Source organism: Lepidochelys kempii, chromosome 3, assembly GCF_965140265.1.
Source record: "Lepidochelys kempii isolate rLepKem1 chromosome 3, rLepKem1.hap2, whole genome shotgun sequence".
In the NCBI taxonomy this organism is placed as follows: Eukaryota; Metazoa; Chordata; order Testudines; family Cheloniidae; genus Lepidochelys; species Lepidochelys kempii.
Window position 1 is genome coordinate 138,167,261 of NC_133258.1, and position 23,023 is coordinate 138,190,283.

At 39.7% G+C, this 23,023-nt stretch overlaps 1 protein-coding gene across 16 annotated transcripts in view; it reads right to left on the minus strand.

The window, feature by feature from the left end:
- The window catches only part of RGS7 (regulator of G protein signaling 7), a 428,859-nt gene that overhangs the window by 82,116 nt on the left and 323,720 nt on the right, over nucleotides 1-23,023 (minus strand). For all 16 annotated transcript variants that reach the window (XR_012158163.1, XR_012158164.1, XM_073338225.1 and 13 more), the window contains exons 5-6: nucleotides 14,600-14,706; nucleotides 5,195-5,246 (exon numbers count right to left, since the gene is read on the minus strand). Coding sequence is in view for 14 of the 16 variants with exons in the window: in XM_073338225.1 (XP_073194326.1) it covers nucleotides 5,195-5,246; nucleotides 14,600-14,706 (159 nt within the window). In the remaining 2 variants the exon portion in view is untranslated. The remainder of the gene's footprint in view (nucleotides 1-5,194; nucleotides 5,247-14,599; nucleotides 14,707-23,023) is intronic.

A 23,023-nucleotide genomic window follows, 5' to 3' on the forward strand; every position in this document is an offset into this window, starting at 1 on the left:
TCACTGTTAAGCCAAGCTGGTCGCCTGCCATATTTACTATTCTTTCTACACATCGGGATGGTTTGTCCCTGTAACCTCAATAAGGATTCTTTAAAATACAGCCAGCTCTCCTGGACTCCTTTCCCCCTCATGTTATTCTCCCAGGGGATCTTGCCCATCAGTTCCCTGAGGGAGTCAATGTCTGCTTTTCTGAAGTCCAGGGTCTGTATTCTGCTGCTCTCCTTTCTTCCTTGTGTTAGGATCCTGAACTTGACCATTGCACGGTCACTGCCTCCCAGGTTCCCATCCACTTTTGCTTCCCCTACTAATTCTTCCCGGTTTGTGAGCAGCAAGTCAAGAAGAGCTCTGCCCCTAGTTGGTTCCTCCAGCACTTGCACCAGGAAATTGTCCCCTACATTTTCCAAAAACTTCCTGGATTGCCTGTGCACTGCTGTATTGCTCTCCCAGCAGATATCAGGGTGATTGAAGTCTCCCATGAGAACCAGGGCCTGCGATCTAGTAACTTCTGCGAGTTGCCGGAAGAAAGCCTCGTACACCTCATACTGCTCTCTTACATACAGTGCAACTCCCCGACCTTTTCTGCCCTTTCTGTCCTTCCTGAACAGCTTATATCCATCCATGACAGTACTCCAGTCATGTGAGTTATCCCACCAAGTCTCTGTTATTCCAATCACATCATAATTCCTTGACTGTGCCAGGACTTCCAGTTCTCCCTGCTTGTTTCCCAGGCTTCGTGCATTTGTATATAGGCACTTGAGGTAACTTGCTGATTGCCCCTCTTTCTCAGTATGAGGCAGGAGCCCTCCCATCTCACGCGCTCCTACTCGTGCCTTCTCCCGGTATCCCACTTCTCCACTTACCTCAGGGCTTTGGTCTCCTTCCCCCGGTGAACCTAGTTTAAAGCCCTCCTTATTGAAAATTAGGAGGGCTTCTTAGATGTCTCAGTTTGAGCATCCAAAAAGTGGGCAGCTAGTCACCTTCAAAACGGATGCCAAGATATTTCACCTTGATACAAGATAAAAGTCTAAAGCCTGTAACAGTAGCAGGGTTCGCATCACTTCCCTATAGCACTGCTGTAGGAATTGGCCAGCAGCCTCCTGAAATATATTTTTAGGAATTTTTTTTAAAGGATGTGTCAAGAAAGGACATCATCTGTTTTACACACATGGCCTGTAGCTAAACCTTTGTCATGAAAATATTTTATACCCTTAGCTAACACAAAGCAGAAAATGAAGTGACATTGTTGAGTAGATTTAAACATATTCTATAAAGGAATAAAAAAGAATTTATTTTTGGAGTTAACTTGGTAATGAAGGAACAAATGCAATGTCTCAACCTCATTTCATTTCTATCTTAAGGGTTAATGATTTTATTGTTACTGTTCTTCATCATGGGCAGCAGTACAGCACTGGGTGAGTAATGGTAGGTGTGCCTGCCTTTATTTAAAGAGAAACTACATTTCCTTTTTTTTCTTTTTTACAATTAGTATAAGATTTTCATTGGCTTGTAAAATTGTATCAATCACCAATAAAGTTGTTTACATTGTCATTAACTCTGATAGACAAAGATTATTGAAGAAGTGTCCTTCTTGCTTGTTTGATAGGGGACTGATTCTCAGAGGCACGGGATACCTGCCTCTTCTATTAATTTTAGGTGGAGCTGCAAGTGCACAGGGCTGCTCAGGATCTGGCCCATAGTCTGTAACAAAGGAAATACCACTGAACATTCTACTGCATGACAGAGTGTGGAGATACTCACAATGGCTTTAATGTAAGTTTATTAAAAATTGGTTTAATTACCTACATTTTCTATACATCATTTACTAGTAAATAACAGAACTACTGTGAAAGTCTGCAGCATCTCTTTTGAATTCTTTTGGGGTGAAATTTGCCTTTCTGCAGAGGGCCCATTGAGTACCATAAATCCCCTAAGACCTTTAAGACACTGAAATCCTACTTAAGGCCTATTTTGCCCTCAAAATAGGACTTCAGGGGTTCATAGAACTTTTGTGGGTCTTCTGCAGAACGGTGAATTTCAATCTTATTGATTAGCACTTCCTTTGTTACAAACTATCAGTGCAATCTTGCAAGTGGTCTGCATTCAGAACTCCCACTATATTCAATATATGCAATTAAACAGACTACGATAAAAAATCATAAATACAATATGAACCCTTACGCTTCAGGATATAAAACAACTTCTAACTGCCTGGGATTGGGAAGAAGTTTACCCAATACGGATATTATTGCAAAGTTGTCCACTGTGAGAGTTTTAGACCTTCCTCTGAAAAATCTACTACTGGCCAATTTTGAAGATGGATCAGTGCATTAGATGTACCACTGGTCTGATCTGGTATTGCCATTCTTCTGTTCCAAGAGGAAGTTATGAGCAGAGCACTCATTGGATGAGGCCCTAAATGCTATGCAGTAAAATGTCAGCTCTCCTTCAGAAACACGAGAAGCATTCATAGTTTAAAAATGACTGGTAAGTAAAAATAATGCTTTGAACATACCTGGGTTCTTTGATTTTTTTTAATGACCGTATTTTTGTTTACAGCCACTGTAATCAATGGAGTAAGTTATTTCTTAGCATGACTAATAATGTTAGAAACTTACCCTTAATTTTTAACTGTCTAGCTTTGTCACCATCTTGAGTGCAGAAATCCTACAGGCATCAACTGAGTGTTTAAAAATATGTGGGCCCTAAGGTCCAAGAATTAAACACTGCAGTCTTAGAATTTAGCTAATCTTGAGAAAAGATTTCTTGTTAGCTATCATAGCTTGGTGATCCAGTTATCTGGACTGAGATTGCATCTGTTTGCTCAAATCATTGCTGTATGTTCAGCAGAAAATCTCAGCACCCTTCCAGGCCATGCATGGTGATAGACCCTAATAAGCAAAAGGGTTAACATACCATGGAAAACCATTAAAAACTCAGCACTCCACAACACAGGATTTCTAATTTCCTTTAAAATCATGGCCTTCCTATGCTAAAAACAGGAAACTGAGCTGTGTAGTGGTAAAGTCTATATGATAACTGGAGGAGCCTAGCAAAAATAAACTCTCCTGGCACATCACTATGTGGAGGTTCTGATGCCCTGGAGAATCTCTCTCTCTTCACCCACCCCTCTCCCCTGCCCAAATTGTTAATTCTGATTCTGACTCTGCGGTTTCTTTCTTAATCTGCATTATTGCTTTTTCTCAGCTGGTCACTTTAATAAGGCAGCTAGACATTGTACCTCCCCATCAACATCAGTGGATAGTAATAACAACTTTCTCAGGCTGACTTCAGGCTCATACCTACTATTAGAGAGTGAAGGGTCCCAACAGACATTTTAGCATATTTATTAACTCCCCCCGTTATCCCATAGGGAAACATGGGAACATGTTTCATAATTTTCTGGTATTCCATAACCAAGGAGACTGTGGATAGATTGGACAACCCTTAAAGGAAAGCTGTGAAAAACTGCTAAGAAAGAAAGAAAGAAAGAAAGAAAGAAAGAAAGAAAGAAAGAAAGAAAGAAAGAAAGAAAGAATGATTACGTGCTGAATCAAATATCTTCCTGCCTCAGTGACTAATCACAGCTGCCTAAATATTAGATTCATAACAATATTCTGGACTTCTATTGTACTAGTGTTTTACAAGTAGTCTTGTACACATGGGCTAACTGAGGCCTGGAGAGGTTATCATCAGCATTTTCAGACTTGGGAATTGTTGGTGCTGATCACCTCTGAAAATCGGGCTAGCTATTTAGATGCCTAACTTTAACCCCAATACTGAGCTTGAACACACTGTAGTGCATACCACCCTGAATTTCCAAAGCATTCAGCTAAGATGTTTTTTTAAAAATGGGTGCCTGAAGTTAGGATATTTAGTCACCAAAATAAATGGGCTGTTTTTCCAGAAGTCCTGAGTACCCCACAGCTCCCATTAAAATGAATGGGAGCTATTGGTTGATCAGTTTCACGGATAATCAGGACACTTAATTTGGTGCATACATGTGGACATAGTAACCTAACTTTAGATACTCATTTTTGAAAAATCTTGGCTTCAGTCATTTTATAGTGGGTTTTTTTTTTTACCAACTATGCCCAGATTTTCAAATGTAAGTACACATAAATAACGGCACATCTAATTTATGTGTGTAAATGGTAAGCATGGCTAGGGTGGCCCTGACACCTCCTCAGAATATAGGATTTCCACTCTCCTGCCTATATAACCCCTCTCCTTCCTGCATCAGCCTGCCCATGTGGCCCTGCCCTATCTTAGCCCACACATGCAGCCCCACCCCCTTCCATGTCAGCCCCCTGCACTAGCCCATCCCCTGCATGACTCTGCCCCGGTGTGTGAGCCTTCTTGCATTGGTCCACCCATGCTTGTACCACTGCATACGGAGGTGCCACATTAGCCCCCGCCCCTCTGGCATCCTCCTCCATCCACAGTCTCTTCCTATTTTCTACTCTCATTTTCAATGGACAAAGCCATGTCCAGTTCTAAGTCTCTACTGGACAGGAACAGTACGGCAGAACTCTAGGACTGTCCGACTTTAAACTGGACAAATGGCCTCCTTACATATGGCAGGAAATAACATATTGTACACAGTTATGGCCATTCCCATCCATGCGAACCTGAATGCATGCACACATATTTGTGTGGCCATGTGTACGAAAAAATAACTACAAAAAGAACAGGCGTACTTGTGGCACCTTTGTGACCTGTTCTTTTTGCGGATACAGACTAACATGGCTGCTACTCTGGAACAAATAACTGATTTCCACATGTGCACTGATACATACATGCACATATATTTGAAAGTTTGGCCCACTATGAGTTTTAAGAGTCCTAACTGGGTTACTTGCATGTGTTTGAATCTCATCAGCAAGGAAGAATCACTACTTTTAAAGTACCTTCTGTTTCACTGAGACTTTGTCACCATATGTATTTACAACGTGCACAGCAATGCAATGCTATTTTTGTATTCCTGGATCACATTCATATTTGACCTCTGACTTAATAAACTTTGTAAAATCAAAGCCAACCTTGAGCTGAGCATCAGCAGTTCTTGCACTGGGATTGAACAAGACACCAACAGTGTTTTTAATGGTTGGATGGCTAAACAAGACAGCCTTTAATAATGTTTTTATACATACAATACAAGACTCCTGATAGAAAGAGAATAGATATCCACACTGACCATAGTCTGTATTTTCCGGCTCCCAACAATTTGATGGCCAAAAATAGGGTGTCTATAGAATAAAACAAAATAAAACAAAAAAGCAGGGAATTCAGGTTAGACAAAGCAAGCATTATACAATTCCTAGACTGACACTGTTTTGTAAAGGTTATTTATGCTTTCTTGGGAAATCCACTGTACTATAAATCCAGCAATTTTGAAATAGGCATCAAAATGGCAAATTACTTTTGTATGCTTATTTATGGTATTTGTGTAGTGTTCCAGAATGGCAGATAAGAAGAATGAAGTATTATTATTATTGAAAAACTACGGAACAGGTAAAGGGCAGCCCTACTTTCCCCAGGAACATGCTCACATCGACCTGAAGTATCAACGTTTACAGGTGAGAAGTTTTTGCATTCTTTATGACCCATTCAATCTCTGATTTTGCAGAACTTGTGATTAATATATGTTAAGGTTCTAGGCAACTCACTAGTAGATATTTATTAGAGCTGGTCAAAAAGGACAGGCTGTTTTCACAAAAATATTCAAAATTTCAAAGTTGTATTACTGTCAAGGCCTTCAAAATGCACTTCTTTATTTTTCCATTAGAAAAATATCTAAAATGTTATTGACTTTTTTCTTTTATTGCAAACTAAATTAATTTTTTTATTTCAATAGAATTTTGTTTACATCGTTGGGGAAGATATCTTTAAGAGTTATTAATATTTTGTAAGTAATGAAGAAAATAATTCATTTTTGAAAAAGACTATTTCAATGAAAAACCTTGTTTGATGAAAAAATCAGACAGCTCTAGTATTTATATACACACAATATTCATATGTATACACGAATATGAAATTTGAGATGTCATATTAGTATAGTCAAATGTCAGTATTGGTGTTGGTTTGAGCCTGCATTTGGGGAGAAAGAAGGAACTCTTCTGGGATATCCCTTCGTTTTACTATGTATTTCCAGCCACCATCATCAAAGGCCTCACAGCACAATGAATCTGGTTTGATGACTTCAGAACCCATCAATGTTGCCCAGGGGTCATCACATTTTCTTTCACAGGGAAGATCTTTTTGCTGAATAATGGCCTTTTGTCCAATTGAGAAATTTTCACAAAATATTTGTTTTTGAATTGTTTCCCCTGATGGAACTGGAAAATGAAAAATGTTGTCTTTTTTTAGAGTGGATTTTTTGTTTGTTTGTTTTATTTTTCCTTCCCTTCCCTCTCTCTGTTTTTCCTCATCCTCCCACACCCACACCTTTTCAGTGGTACAATGGAAAACAACGAGAGAAAAGGTGGTGAAAGAGAAAAAGGCGGAAAGTGAAAAGTGAAAAAGCAAAACGAAAAAAACAAAATTTCCAAAAAAAATGGTCAAAACTAAAAATTTCTGATTAAAATGTTCATGAAATATTGCTACTAAATGAAAAATCGTTCCCCCTGCAGAATTAAAATGCCTTTGAAATATTTCACAGGAATATATTTTCCATTTGTCTGTCATTGCTAATTAATTGGTATTCACAGTTCTAGAGCTCTGATGTTAATTTACATTACAACTCATTGCATAAACTGAGGATCATTTTGCCAGGTTCCAATGATTAAATGTTAATCTTAAATAATGGCAGCCCACCCTGGGGAGAGACTCAGAGAGCCTTTCTCATAGCACTCCCATACATGGCGGTAAACAGACATGCCCTCCCACCCAAAAATCCATGCACAACTCTATGCCTAAATTAACAGAAGCATATGCTAATCCTTTTTTAATAGATGCAGCAGGGCCCACTAATAAATATGTTTCCTCAAGGTATTTGGCAGCATCATGCCTGCTTTATCCATACGGAGACATACTGACTCTAGGCATGCCACTCTCAAAGCACACACCTTCCCAGTCCCTGAGTCTGCATGGCTGTAAATGCAGGAGTCTGAATTTAGCCCTAAAGCTGTACTAAAACAAGCTAACACTGATATCACCCAGAGTCTTGGACAGCAATCCCTTGAGTGGAACTGGATATGTGTAAGCCATATGTTGCAGCTTTTCTCTCTTAGCCAACAAACAGTTCTTCCAGACAGAGCAATAATATTGTCCTTTTCTTAAATGGACGCTATAGGTCTTAGTCTTATCTCAAATATGTGACACGCCTCTTTGCATCTCTGCAATTCAAGTATTTAGTTTATATCCTTCTCCTTCCTCTCCCAACCTTTCCCAGCATTTAAGAACTGGGTAAAATAGTGGACCATGAAGAATCTCCTGGAGATGAGGAAAAGTATGAACCCTAAAGACTTAGGAAAGGGGTTTAACTTATCCAAGGAAGGAAGAACAGAAGAGGGGGGCGGGCCTATAGAAATAAGAAACAAGAGATCCAGGGCATATTGTAGAGTGGGGTGTTTGTAAGTGAGGCGTGGGATTCACTATAAGTGTGTGTGTGTAGAAGGAAGGGGAGACTAGCTGTTTACCTCTCAGCTGGTTAAGAACCTCCCAGAGCTATGCAAAGAATCTCTGCCCATGTTTATGATCTCCTCTGTGCATGAACTGTGGTTTCCAAATGCATGTGACTGCCAACCTAGGCAGAGTTTGAGTAGGTGGTGGAGTTTTTATCTAATTATTTTGCACACCTCAATCATCAACTGTAGTAGAATTATCTGCTGTGTACCTCACAATACAGATACCTTAGGGTACACACATTAAACCCCCCCTGAAAACCCCATTACATGTTCTACAATTTTCAGGCAATTGAAAGCTTTGACTGGGAGATTTACAGAGATGTTGCAGTACAAGCATTTTGTATGATAACCATTTCCATAGTGAAGATTATCAAACATTAGCTTTTTTGAGTGGAATGTTGAAAACCTGAAGGACCTATCAGTCGTTAAAAATTTCATTTTTCCTGAGGAATGGCTGTCAAGGGGTTTGCCATGAATGAGTGGTAACATTCCCTATTTACTACTTTGCCATGACATCCTATTTATAGCTGGAAAGAAGGCGGGCTGCGGAATAGTTTTGGGAAAATCAAATAGTGTTTATCAGCCCAGGCAGAAATAATGCTGCCAATTTACATCACTACAATTTTAAAGCATTTGGTCTACATGTATCTGTAATTGGGCAGGCAGTTCTATTCAGTCCTGTGGCTGGAGAAATAAGGTCATATCTAGCACCAAAAGTATCATCACAGTCCCAAACTGATTGGTTTGTATAGAACAGATTGTCTCTATAAGGTCATTACAAGCTTATAAAAAGAGAAAAGTGGCTCTAGGTAAGCAATTTTATGTTGTCCAATCTGGATTATATTTTTATATTACTTTCTAAATTTAACCATAGCAATCTATATCCAGGCCCCTTCTGCTAATAAAAATGTATAAAACCAACTCCTGTAATCCAAGTATATATCCCCATATTACATTTATTTGCATTGGTATTTTGCTAGTAATTTAGCAAAGGAACTAAGAACAGTTCTATCTTGGCTCTATCATAAAACAAATCATCCTCCTCATCATCCTAGAATTTTAAGTATTGAAGTCACCTGCTAATTTTAGGGTTGCTAACCTTGCAGGATTGTCCTGGAATCTCTAGAAATTAAAGATTAATCTTTAATCAAAGATTATGTCATGTGATGAAATCTCCAGGAATCCATCCACCCAAAGTTGGCAACCCTGCTTGCTATTTCAAATAGAGAAAAACTTTGATTCAAACACAACACCTTTTTATAAAGCACTGTTAGTTTGTATGGTTTAAACTGTATTTTTAAAGGAGAAAGATCCTATAGTTTACTTTAATCCCTCCCTTTGAATAGTTATAAGGGAAAGGTCTGTTCACCAGGGGACAGTTTAGTCTAATTAGTGTATATGGTGAGGAATATTCATGTCAAATGTAAACCTTTTGCTCCATATATTGTCATTCCTCTCCAGACAACTGCTAGGGACTGTTATGAACTCTAGAAATGGGGATCTATAATCTTAAAATATCATCAAATAAAAAACAATTGATTATATACATATTAAAATGCCTCATGTTCTCTAACATCTGCATTGGAGGAACTCAAACATTTTCCAATGGTAGGTAAGTTTTGTTATCCACATTTTAAAGATAAGGAAACTAAGGCCAAGGGAGAGTGAGCGGTTTGCCCAGGATAAAGGAAGTCAGTGACAGAAACGAGTATGAAAACCAAGAGTGAAACCCTGGCCTGACTGAAATCAATGGGATTTTTGGCACTGACATCAACAGATTCAGGATTTCATAACAAGGATCCTGATTCTCATTCTCACACTTGACTCATCAGACCACATAACATTCACTGTATGCATCTCCTGTAATGAATGGAAACCTTAACCAATAATCTCCATATTACACATAAATATTTAATTTTGTTTTATTTATCTGTTGTTGTAAGACTTGGTGATTTAATTATAATTTAAGAACTTTGACTGTATTTAAAGGAAATACATTCATCTCCAAAATATGAGTTGTACATTACTGATCTGTACATATTGATCTGACCAATAGACAGGGGTGGGATTATCACAAAGATACAGCATCCTTGGTCTTTGCTTAGAGACAAGGCACAAAAGTTATAGCCTGGATTTCCTATACATGCACAAATGGATAGCTGATACCAGGCTGATCAGACATGGCATAAGGACATTGGGTGGCGGGGTGGGTTCCTACTGTGCATGACAAAAATGAATATACACTCAATATCATTACATTTGTATATACGTTGCTGCACAAAACCTAATCTACCAGAATAAAGTGATTTTAAAAATAGTACAAATGAAAGCATCTGAGTATTACTTGTGTTATATGAAAAGGTAGAGAGACTGCAAACATATTTTAAATATCTACAACATGGAAACTTAAACTTCATCCCATTCACCTGATATTGTTATATGTATTTCACATACAAAGAGAGACTTTATTAATGCAGTACTTTAAATTCTCTATCTTAACGCCTACTAAATTACTAGAACCACTCCATGCAGTAAGTAGCAAGTCTGACTCAGTTTATCTTGTTAAAACCATAGTCTTGGGTGGCATAAACAACAGGAATAGATGAATATCTGACACAACAGATGTAAACTTACTAATGCCTGTCAACACTGATGTTTTGAAAATTTTTGTAGTTTAAGTGTATTTTATTGCATATGTTCATTTAATTTTAACAAATGTATTTCAGAAAGAAATTATACAAAAGTATGGTGGCCAACTTTTGACTGATGCCTAACACAAACACACCCAAGAGCAAACTCTCATACAGCCACAGACCTGCAGCAAAGAAGTTAGCTGCTATGCTTATGGGTCCTTTGAATCATTAAGGGCCTTTAATTCCTTCAAACCAGGAATGACAGAGGCATAAATAGGCATGCCCAGGGGAGAAAAGGTCTGGAGCCAGAACATGGCTGTAATGTTAACTCTGCTTTTGCATTCTACATGTGTGCCCTTTGAGAAGCTGCTTATAACACCTTCCCGTAATTTAGCCTTAAATCTTTATTAGGGAGTCATTTTTCCATTAATTAGAGTAGCAGCGACATCATCTCTTACAAGTTAAAGACTAAACCCAAGGTTTTTTATATGTTATGTCATGTTGTATAAACTTTTAGGCAGATATATCTATGTAAAAAAAAAGCCTTAGGGAAAAATATGTTAAATATTTCATAAGCATTCAACTTGCAACCTCAGATGTTGTATGATGAAAATCGTTCATTAGGATAAACTGCCTCCAAGGGAAGAGATATTCATATTTTATTACAGTATACCATTCTTATTCTAGTACTATCCATCAGGAGGCACTGTATCCTAGTGGGGATAAGGCACTGGATTGGGACTAAGGAGACTAGGTTTCTATTTGTGCTTCTATTAGCGACCTCAGGCAAGACATTTAACCTCTTTGTGGGTCTCTTTCCCCATTTTTAAAATGGAGACACATAGCTCTTAGCTGTTTTATAAAGCACTTTATGATCTATGGATGAAAAAGTGCTATGTAACAACTAGTAAATATTGTTTATCATCATTGTCCCGATGTTAGGCTATTTATTTATTTAAATTAAAAAACAAGTAAAATCCTTTCTGTACCAGGGATAGATGGTTAACAGTGTGGTTCTTGTTCAGACAGTACCAGTAAACATTTCTCTGTTTTGGGAGAACACTTCCTTGAGACATTGGGAGCCCTAGGTATGCCAAGAAGTGCCTTCATGCACAAGAGACTTCTTCGGTATTTCTGAAGTTTTTAATGACTTATGTCAGTTCATTCAAATTTGGTCCTGGTGGACATGCTATATATCACCAGCTTGCCACTGAAGTGAGGAGAGCCAGGATGGGTATGCAGTTTGGAAAGTGGTCACACTCCGATCACTGGAAGGTTGTTCTGGGAAAGATTGGAAGGTGGAGAAGAAGAGTCAGGCACTTTTCACTAGGAAAGCAGACTTACAAACATGAGGCTGGATTAAAAGACTATTGGCTCACACGGAGTACAAGGAAACATGTAGTTGCATGATGTTCCAGGAAAGAATTCTGACAGGAATTCCCTCCTTCTGATGGGGTAGGGAGGGAAGTAAATTACTTCACTTCTTTCTGGGGTTCAGCTTGCTTCCCTCCCCACCCATACTTGGCCAGCTATACATCCCACCCACTTGCTCATATGTTGGGGGTAGGTATTATGTGTGCAGCTCCTGTTTTCTTTCAGTGCTAGGGATGCAATGAAAAAAGCCCTGCTGCTCACGGACTTCAGGGGGACTCATTACTTTTTAATTCCCTGAATGGCTATGTTAGTGTTAACCAAAATCTAGTCCTCTATGAAGTGTGCAACTATCTGGTAACTTTTAGATCTCCTCCTCTGAACAATAATATTAGGTGAACTGCACCAGGAACAATTAGTGCTGATGCACCTAAAAATGGTACAAATTGAAAACACTTATTTCTATGCCCACATACTTTTTAAAAGCTGGGGGCACTTATGATTTTTACAGCCCTCCTGATGGCTACAGTAGTAATAGAAAAGCATAATTTTGGTTGCAAAAGGGCAATTGAACAAGTGGAACATAAGCTCCACTCATATTGTCAGCCATTCATACAGAGGAGTAGCTTGTTAAAAAAAAACAAACAAAAAACACCTGGAAATAATTACACTATCAAGAGAGAAAAAGGGGATTGGAACCCTTTGTCAGACATAGAAAAGGACAGAGTACATAACTGCAGCTAACCTATTTTCTGCATGGCAAGTCACTGCGCTGTAGTAGGAGAGTCTCTGCAGGGATGGACTCTGCAGTTTGAAGTATTGGCTACTACAAATGCTTTTTCTCTGTGTATCACAGTAGTCTAGAAATTGTTGGATTCTGTCCAGCCATGGTTCTATTTTTGATGCACCTGGGGAGATTTTCCACACCTCCCCAAAAAATTAAAGTCAAAGTAAAATAATTTTACCTTTTCCCGGTTGAATGGGCCATTCCCACCTCCTAATTTAACAGTTTTTGTATTGGTGTAATTTTGGTTAGAGCTGTGAGATTTTTACTAAAATAGTTATAAACTCAATTATACCAGTATAAAGCTGCCATGTATTGGTATAGCTTACCCCCATTATCATCCGTCAATAAACTATACCAGTATAAGCGCATTTATACCTGCATAACTGTGTCCACACTAGGGGGTTGTACTGCTTTAACTCTTCTGGTATAGTTGTTGTAGTACAATTCCTCTGTGCAGACAAGGTGTAGAGTAGTTAATGAATGCTCCAGTAAAGAGCTCCAAAGCAGTAGCAGAACTGGGCGACCACCTGGCATTAAAGAGACCAGCAGCCACAGCAGAGGATTGAGGGGCACTTTTAGAAATTACCTTATTTAATGAGTCATGTGTATATCCATCTATCTTATATATGAGTATATGGGGCAGATCCTCAGCTGGTATAAACTGATTAAAAGTTCCTCCCAAACATTTTCACCCAGAGTCACTGATTTATTTATTTATTGGCCTATCTATTGTGAAGAAATGCATTCTACACATTATTGGTTTGCTATCAAATACTCATATCAGTAAAGAGGTTAAACACAAGGGCCTTCCCTGAAATACCCTGCACAGGCTGGCTACAGCTACCACCCCTGGATGGTAAGGCACACAGTTAATTTAATACCAATCCACCTTTTTTTCTGCCCCTGATTTGTTGTGTTATGGAAGCCTTATATTTCCCAGGTACGGGATATGAATAGATTAGTAATGGTGATTGTATTAGTATTGTAATACTAGTCAAATTTGTGCAGTAACACTCCCTCTCCTTGCCCAAATCAACTTCCTGTTCTTTCATGTTAGATTGACAGTATTGCAGGTATGTAGTTATAAATCTACACTACATTTTTGATACTGTGTGCTTTAGGCCAAAGATCATGCTGCTTTGCCAAAAAAGGGTAGTAGAGCAACAACCGAATCATAACATATTAGTCTAGAATGCCAAAGGTGAGGTGTGGTATACAACTAAAATGGTGATCATGATCTGAAGGTAGGATTACTCTCCAACCTGTCATGTTTCTTCTACACTTGAAAGACATTGTTCTTCTCAGGTATCTTTGAACTACATTTTCTTTTTTTAAAGTAAAAGTTAGTCTTAAATGTCTGGGGGATGATATGCTAGCACCCCATCAGACAGTCTTTTCTGGTTCTAATACATTTATCAAACGCCAGGATATCCAATCAATACTGTGGATCACATTTGTCTCAATGTACAGAACATGAAATCAAGCTATTCATTGTATGAAACAGTAAAGAACTAATTTTAAAACTGGCATAATAACATTAAAAAGGTACAAATAAGTATGCAAATAAAAATAAAAACCTATAAGTAACATATATAAAATCAGATGTATTCTCCTACTGTGCACTAGAACACCTGCTCATTTCTACCATGAACACTAGTGTGACCAACTGATCAACATAGAAATCTCTCACTATAAATGTTAGATCATAATCGAATATGTGCTGGTAGAAGACACACGTACATCTCTCAGAAGAGGAAATATTCTGTCTGAAGTGCTCTACAGGGCCTGTGAGAAAAAAGCCATAATGTGTTTCATTCCACACCTCAGAACTCCATTGGATCTTTACAAAGGAGGGTCCTACGGAGGGTTATGCTGTATGTAATTTTATTGCAGCTGTTAGACTTTTCAAGCCATTAGAATTATTGTTATTTCAGAGAGGGACATTTCCACCCCCATATAATTTTAGGTACATATTTGTGATGGTCCTCAGTGTCTCTACATTTAAATTATTAGCATACAGTTTCGGAACATAGTCCTATTAGCATTTTTAGGTATAAGATGAATTGATATCATTAAGTGGGCCACTGAAAGGGGACGATACGATTACAGTTACAATAAATAGCATCTTGCTCTTAATATAAACCTTCATTTAAGCAACCCAAGAACATATTAAGCATACTTACTTGGAACCGGTAAAAGGTGCCATCATCCTTTAGTGTTAGAACATGGTCTGAGATTGGAAAGAAATAGCCATGGGCTGCCATTAACGTCCCCAAATGTAGAGCTTCCACTGTTGGGGTGTAGGGAAAGAAAAGAACATTTTTAAAAAATTAACCTTTTCTGTATTTACAGCAAGGGACCTTTATGTGACATTTCTTCCTGTCTCCTGTGAGTAAACACCCAGCTCTTTTACTATTTAATACAGAGATGGTACCAAAATTATTCCTCTTCCTAAGGAGTTGATTTGTATCTCTCCCATTCAACAGCTTTTCCTCTGCATTCCCACTACCTTCATTACTGACTCACTCCATCCATTTCTCACTGAGAATTACTGCCTTTGTGTTGTCTAACCCTTCCCTTTAGAACAGGTCTAGAAGATGACATGGTGTTAAAACAGCATGGGCTGGTACACCTTAGCGCGCCTCCCAGCTGCACCAGTGTGATAAGAGATTTCCCTACAGTCTTCAGTATAGACAATGTATTGAATGAAGAATGGCTTAAATTTATCTTAGCATACAAAACCACAGCCAATAAATATATATGCTAAGTGAAGGAGTACTTCTGGCACCTTAGAGACTCACACATTTATTAGAGCATAATCTTTCGTGGGCTACAGCCCACTTCATCGGATGCATAGAATGAAACATATAGTAAGAAGATATATATATACAAACAGAGAAGGTGGAAGTTGCCTTACAAACTCTAAGAGGCTAATTAATTAAGATGAGCTATTATCAGCAGGAGAAAAAAACTTTTGTAGTGATAATCAAGATGGCCCATTTAGACAGTTGACAAGAAGGTGTGAGGATACTTAACATGGGAAAATAGATTCAATATGCGTAATGACCCAGCCACTCTCAGTCTCTATTCAAACCCTTAATGGTATCTAATTTGTATATTAATTCAAGCTCAGCACTTTCTCATTCAAGTCTGTTTTTGAAGCTTTTCTGTTGCGGAATTGCCACCCTTAAGTCTTTTAGTGAGTGGCCAGAGAGGTTGAAGTTTTTGAATATTATGATTCCTGATGTCAGATTTGTGTCCATTTATTCTTTTGCGTAGAGACTGTCCGGTTTGGCCAATGTACATGGCAGAGGGGCATTGTTGGCACATGATGGCATATATTGCATTGGTAGATGTGCAGGTGAACAAGGCCCTGATGGCGTGGCTAATGTGATTAGGTCCTATGATGGTGTCACTTGAATAAATATGTGGACAGAGTTGGCATCGGGCTTTGTTGCAAGGATAGGTTCTGGGTTAGTGTTTTTGTTGTGTGATGTGTGGTTGCTGGAGAGTATTTGCTTAAGGTTGGGGGGCTGTCTGTAAATGAGGGCTGGTCTGACTCCCAAGATCTGTGAGAGTGAGGGATCATTTTTCAGGATAGGTTGTAGATCTTTGATGATGTGCTGGAGAGGTTTTAGTTGGGGGCTGAAGGTGACAGCTAGTGACATTCTGTTATTTTCTTTGATGGGCCAGTCCTGTAGTAGGTGACTTCTGGGTCACCTACTACATATGCTAAGTATTACACATATTCTTATATTTACATTGTACCATTGTTCAGTATTAGGTCCCAGGATATTGGCTACACACTTTGCAATTATTACAATTCTCCTGTCAGGACAGCAGAGCCATACTATAACAAGAGTGGGATTGTAATAGTTACACCTTGTACTTCCTATGGTAGTTGAGTTCCTTGGCCCACAAGGTTAAGCTATTTCTCCACTAGTCCCTCCATATAACTTTACAAGCCAAACCAGGCTCTGGAATATTTATATACCCATGAAATAGACACGCAACAATTTCTGCCATTTGGAATTTTGACAATACTCTATCAAGGATGGACCAATGGCATGCATAATTTCACTCTGAAAAATCGGTTACAGTTTTATGTGCAACACAATGTTCAAACTGGTAAATGCCTATAGTTTTGCTTTCTTTATGTTCATGTCATACTTTAAAAAGAGGTGACTCTATTGTTGCAAATTCCTAATACTTAATTACTAGGTTGAAATCCCATTCCTCAGTTTTTCAGGATGGATCTATATTGTATAGCCTCTCTAAACCCTGGACGTAGAAGTTTAGCACAGAAACACCAGCGAGACTTTGTGGCATTGGAGGAGATTACAGTCACAACATCAACATGGGAAAAATATCTATTCAATTTGTTGTCTCCTGTCCTTGCTACAAAAGTTTAAGGATGGGTTAATAATGTGTTCTTTTACACTTTCTTATGTTAGTCTTGGCTATAGGAATGAAACAGTTCTGTTAGCTCACCCATATTTCATGAGCAATATGTGCAAACTCTCTTTTCACCTTTCCGCTCACTTTAACACTTTCATCATGAGTATTTTAAATTTTTCAAGAGGATGAGTGGGAATTTGTAGCTGTCCTGAATCCACCCACCCCCGGAACCCCCTCTTGGGTTCAGGGACAGGCAACTTCCCCACTTAACCCACCTAACCACAACCCCAATTCTGTCTCTGCTTCATGACAAACACCTCTTGCTCCCGTAATCTTCTGCAAATTAGTCCCAGTCCTGCTGGCATAGCAACTGACATCCTGGAACAGACAAATGATTGATGTAGCCCAGCATGATGTCTCTGACAGTCCACAGTACCAGATGCTTCAGAGTAAAGAACCAAACCCTCATAACAGACATTCTTGGAACAACATGACCAGAAGGAAAGTTTCTTGACCCCAGGCTTTTAGAAGTTCTGCCCTGAAACATGATAGGATAATCTTCATATGGGTACAAACTTTCTAATGTAACCGCAGCTATTCTTGTTATTCATATGTATTTATAAGCCATTAAATTCTATATCTTGTGCCAATGAATGCCAGGTTATTTTAAAAATAAATAAATAAACACCCCACCCCCTCTAATTATTTTAAAATCAAATGCCTTTTTATTTTAATATCCTCATTCTTTCACTGTGCAAGTGAGTAAATACCAGAAGACTCTCTTATCTAGCAGCTATTTAAATTATATCTCTACTTGTGTGGGGAAAAGGGGAGAAGAGAGAGTGACAGACAGATACAAATTGATTGAAAGAAGAAATCCACCAGTCTCCTTTTTTAAAGTAAGTTTGATTATGGATGGCTGGGTTCACAAGGGGAAGGACAGAAAGGGTGGCTCAAATAGGAATAAATAGTTTTAAAAACTTTTAATAGGTTTATTTACAGCGATACAGTACAATAAAACAACTCAATGCCTTTTCTCACATCCATATCTCCTCAGTTTCTCTCCTCAGAGAGAGAAGGATCTGACTGGTCTCCAAAGGCATGATCCTGCTCTCATCGAAGTCCAAAGTAGAATTCCCATTGACTTCAGTGGTGCAGGGTCAAGCCCCTGGAGGGAAAGGAGAGCATTGAATGATGATATCATAATGTTGATGCATGTCAATAAGAAGCACCAGAAAGTTTCAAATCTTCTAAGTCTGAACATAAATTTACTCTTCTATACAAGATGTATGACTGTAAGGATTGCACATTTATATGGTTGGCAACAGTATACAGAATTACAATAGCAAGGATGAAAAAAGAAAATATGAGGTTTGGAATAAATATAAACCCTCAGGGCATAAGCTAAACTAATGAAGGTTAGAAGGAAACAATCTGTAGGGTTCTTGTACCTTTCTCTACAGTAGCTTGTGGTGGCCACTTTGGGAGACAAGATACTTCATGAACTAGGTGGTTTGATCCAGTAGAGCAATTCCTATGTAACTGAAGAAACGTAAATCCCATAGGAAAGCAAATTTATCTTTGAGATTTCTAAAGTGTTATTAGCAACATAACCAAGCAAAATTACCTTTAAATTTAAGTTTAACTTGGCAGTGTCCCTTTAAATATTTCTAATAATGCATACAATTGTTTATACAAAGTAACTTCATCAAAAGGACCTAAGTAGCTTAGGATCCCAGTCTCATTGACTTTCAAAGTCACTTAGGCACTTTTGAAAATTTGACACACTCTCAAACACACCTTAGCTATGTCTGCAAAACAATTCAGAAGTTATTACTCTCCTCGTGCGCTATGATTTTTGAATACACCAGTTAGCCCTTGAAGTTGGAGGTACTGAAAGGGCATATCTGAGATTCCGGCAGTGACTTCAATGAGGTTCTGCATGCAAAAAGTATTCAGGATAGGACTTGAAATGTGCCTTTACTCTGTGGTTTGTGAATGGGAGAGATATGGGAATAAGAACTCCAATCAAGACTATTAAATCATCAAGTCTATTGATTTAATATTGGTCATAAGGGATCCTCTAATCTTACGGAACAGCATGGTGACACCAAAGTAATATGCTTTTCCCTTTCCCCCTTATCTTTCTTTCCGGGACTGCAGTAAGAAAACCCACAACCCATAAAATATTAACGGGTCTGACAGAGATTAGGCTGAAAATGTCTTTACCACACTGTTCGCTTAACTATTGCTAAGTCTCTCAACGCTGGCTGATTTGACATATTATATACTGCATTGCCATCCATAAACATACGAGAGTGGGCTAGAAGCAGAGTTTCAGCCTCCTACACTGAGTTCTATTACTATAATACTTTGTTGTGAGAGTTGTCAGGTCATTTGTTTGGACACACTGTACATTTTCGGTTTTGAAAAAGATATTTGGGATAGGCCGGAATTAGCTACTGGTACGTGTGACATTCTAGTGCCAAATATAATATGGATGTAGCCCCAGATACTCAGAACTGTTGTGCTTGTGTGCTATGATTTTTGAATGCATCAGTTAGCTCCAGAAATCAGAAGTACTGAGAGGGCATATCTGAGATTCCATGTGGGTGCTGGAAAGGAGACTGTGACTGTAAGGAGTTTGTGTAGGGATAGAGCAGGGAGTGGGGGGAACAGCAATAGCCAGGGGATGGAAACATCTGAAAAAGGAGGCAGTTAGCGGGGCCTGCCAGGTCACTCTAGATCAGGGGTGGGCAAGCTTTTTGGCCCAAGGGCCACACTCTAGATCAGGGGTGGGGAAATTGTATGCAGGGCCGGGGCAGGGAGTTGAGATGCAGGAGGTAGTGTGTAGTGTGGGAGGGGGTGCAGTGTGCAGGAACGGGCTCAAGGCAAGGGATTGGGGCAGAGGAGGTGTGCGGAGTGTATGAAGGAGCTCAGGGCAGGGGATTGGGGTGCAAGAGGGTGTAGGGTGCAGCAGAGGGCTCTGGGGAGAGAGTTGGGGTGCAGGAGGGGTTCAGACTCTGGCCCGGTGCCGCTTACCTAAAGCAGCTCCGGGGTGGCAGCGGCATGCACCGGGGCCAGGGCAGGCTCTCTGCCTGCCTGCCCTGGCCCCAAGCCGCGCCGCTTTGGGAAGCAGCAGGAACCATGCCCCTGCGCGGCCCCTGGGCGAGGGGGAAGCACAGGGCTCCGCGCGCTGCCCTTGCCACGCATCCAGGTACCTCCCCCAAAGCTCCCATTGGCTGCGGTTCCCTGTTCCCAGCCAATGGGAGCTGGGAAGGCAGTGCCCGGAGGCAAGGGCAACCCGCAGAGCCCTCTGCCCCCCGTCGGGCGGCAGAGATGTGGTGCCGGCTGCTTGTAAGAGCAGCGCGAGGCCTGTGGCACCACGGGGGATGATCCCGCAGGCCTGATCCAAAGCTCCGAGGGGCCAGATCTGGCCTGTGGGCCGTAGTTTGCCCACCCCTGCTCTCAAGATAGAGGAAGGTTGAGTATAGTGGGGGCAGGAGGAAAGAAGTTTAACGCAGCAGTCAAGAGTAAGGGATCCTGTCATCCCTAAACACAGTCCTTCCAAGTGAGCCTTGGGGTGCTTTGGCAGGACACAGATCCCACCTCTTCTTCAGCTAGAGAGAGGACTTCCAATCCTAGAGTTGTCAATCCAACATCTTTTCAAAGCCCTGCTGCAGTGCCACAAAAATATATAGAAACACAAAGAGTCTTAGCTACATAGCAGATCAGAACTTTTCTAACCTGGGGAATCTGAGGAAGACATGTTACCAACTTTATAAAAAGCACATGTTTTTGTCTACGAATACTGATGCCAGAGGCATTTCATGGTCCAAGAATGCCTCAACCCACTCCTCACCAATGAAAGGCTAATACATGGGGCAATTATGTAATCTAGGCTTCTTCACGATACTTATTATTTCAGGAAGAGAAGGCAAATAAACTATCAATCAAATTCTTTTCAAGCAGGTGAACAACTGGCACAAAGATCTCTTACTGTCTAATATCAAATTAAGAAGAGACAAATGCTATTAAGCTTGGCAAATCAGCAGTAGAGTTTCTGCACAGAAAAAAAAGCTTGAGAAGGAAAATTGAGCCAGTAACATAATTGCCCTATGTGCCTAAATAAAGGAATTCAATCCAGATTCTGCATTTTTAGACATCACTGCAAGGGGAGTCAGGAGGTTTAGATTTGAAAAAGCTCCTCTCATGTCCAAGAATGACAGAGGAAGAGGGGATCACCACAGACTGCTGTGAAGTACACGAGAAGAGAAAGTTCAGTTGAAGAACTCTTCTCTGAAAGAGACCTTGACAAATACTTTAAAACATACTACCTTGCAAATTCTTCTTGGGTAAAAAGAAAAAAAAAGTTTGTATCAGACACTGAATATATATTCTGAAATCCTGGCGCATACAGCGAACAATGAGAAGATTCGGCATTACCTTATTGAATAAGTGCATACAGATATATACATGGATGTCAAGTGTGATACGCACACAGTTGCATGACTTCCAGTTCATCAGCCACTTCATCTAAGAATAGCTGAACCAAATGATGCTCTCAGTTACACTCGACTAAGTTCACTGACGAGTCACCATTTAGGGCATTGTCACAAATCTGTCCTTGGTAGAGTGCCACCTTTAGGAGCTATGTGGGGAGCACATGTATCAGAGTCCATTTACCCCCTGCACCTCCGCGAGTGCTGCAGAGTGTGTCTTTCTAGCGGGTTGGCACTCAACCCCCCGGTCAAGACCTCTTGGCTGTTTTCTCCCCTCCTGGTGTCTCGGTGAAACAACAAACCAGCCCACAGATAGCAAAAAAGGTAAAGCAAAAGAAAGGAAAAGAAAAATCTGTAGGCCACTCCATCCAGGATATGGGCCTTTCTTACCTCAGAGGGGCCTGGAAGTATCACTGTACACTTCAGAATTCACAGGGCTTCAGTGCAAATCTCAGTCTTTCCCCCCTCTTAGCTCAGGTGATCCACACCCTCCTTTCTACAAGAGTAGGGGCTCTGCAGACTGTCAGTTCTCTCTACGGGGCTGGAGAAGCTCAATAGTTTTTTCCTTTCTCAGGGTTGCCCCAATCTTGTCCTTTCCCCCCTGCTTTCCCCTCCCCCCCCCTTTTTTTAAATAGTGAAGCAGATTTGACGGGATAGTCTATAGCAACCACCAACTATCACTCCTAAATACCTAAAAAGAAAAGGAGGACTTGTGGCACCTTAGAGACTAACAAATTTATTTAAGCATAAGCTTTCGTGAGCTACAGCTCATTTCATCGGATGCATATGCTCAAATAAATTGGGTAGTCTCTAAGGTGCCATAAGCATTCCTTTTCTTTTTGCGAATACAGACTAACACGGCTGCTACTCTGAATCCTAAATACCTAGCGGGTTATATTCTCTCACTATGCCCTGTGTCTTTTAGATAATGTAAAAACGCCCTTCTAAAATTACCTCATATTCCTGATACTTTGCTAAAGAACAATGAAACTTTTATTACCTTAAGTCATTTAAATTTCTCAGAGAGCTTTTCCCCTTTCACTATAAAGATCTTACATACCCCAAGAAGGTGATCAATTGTTTCTTCTACCTTACAGCCTACAAACAGCCTATCTTTGTGTTTGTTTATTTAAAAAATATTTGTTTAATCCACAATGGCCAGTTAGTGATCTAAACAAAATCACTTCATTTTTCCTACCCAGCCCTGAAGTACATTATTATCCTCAACTCTGAGGCACAATTCAAAAAATATTCTTCACCTTTTTTAATTGATCCAATTTGTTGCCATTCCTCTTTTAAATTTTTCTGTAGTAGGCTTCTTGAGTTCCTTTTTACCCAACGCATTTCTATGTGAATCCTTCCATTTCTTACAGCCCTTTTAGCTGCTTTGTCAACCATTTCTTTCCCTGTTATCCCAAGATGTGCTGGGATCTGAGCAAATGTTACATGTATCCCCATCTGTACTAACTCTGTTATTAGAAATATAATTTCACTGATTAAATCACTTGTACATATGGAGACACCCTTTTTTCTTGCCATAAGGCCTGATATTGAATCGGAAAAAATTACCACCACTGCTGGGCATACATCCCAAATCCAGTTTAATGCTAGCATTATTGCTACTAGTTTGGCAATATCAGATATTCTTTTAGATGTTCTAATTCTCAATTTTGGTATACAATAAGCTGCCCCTATTCTTCCTCTTTT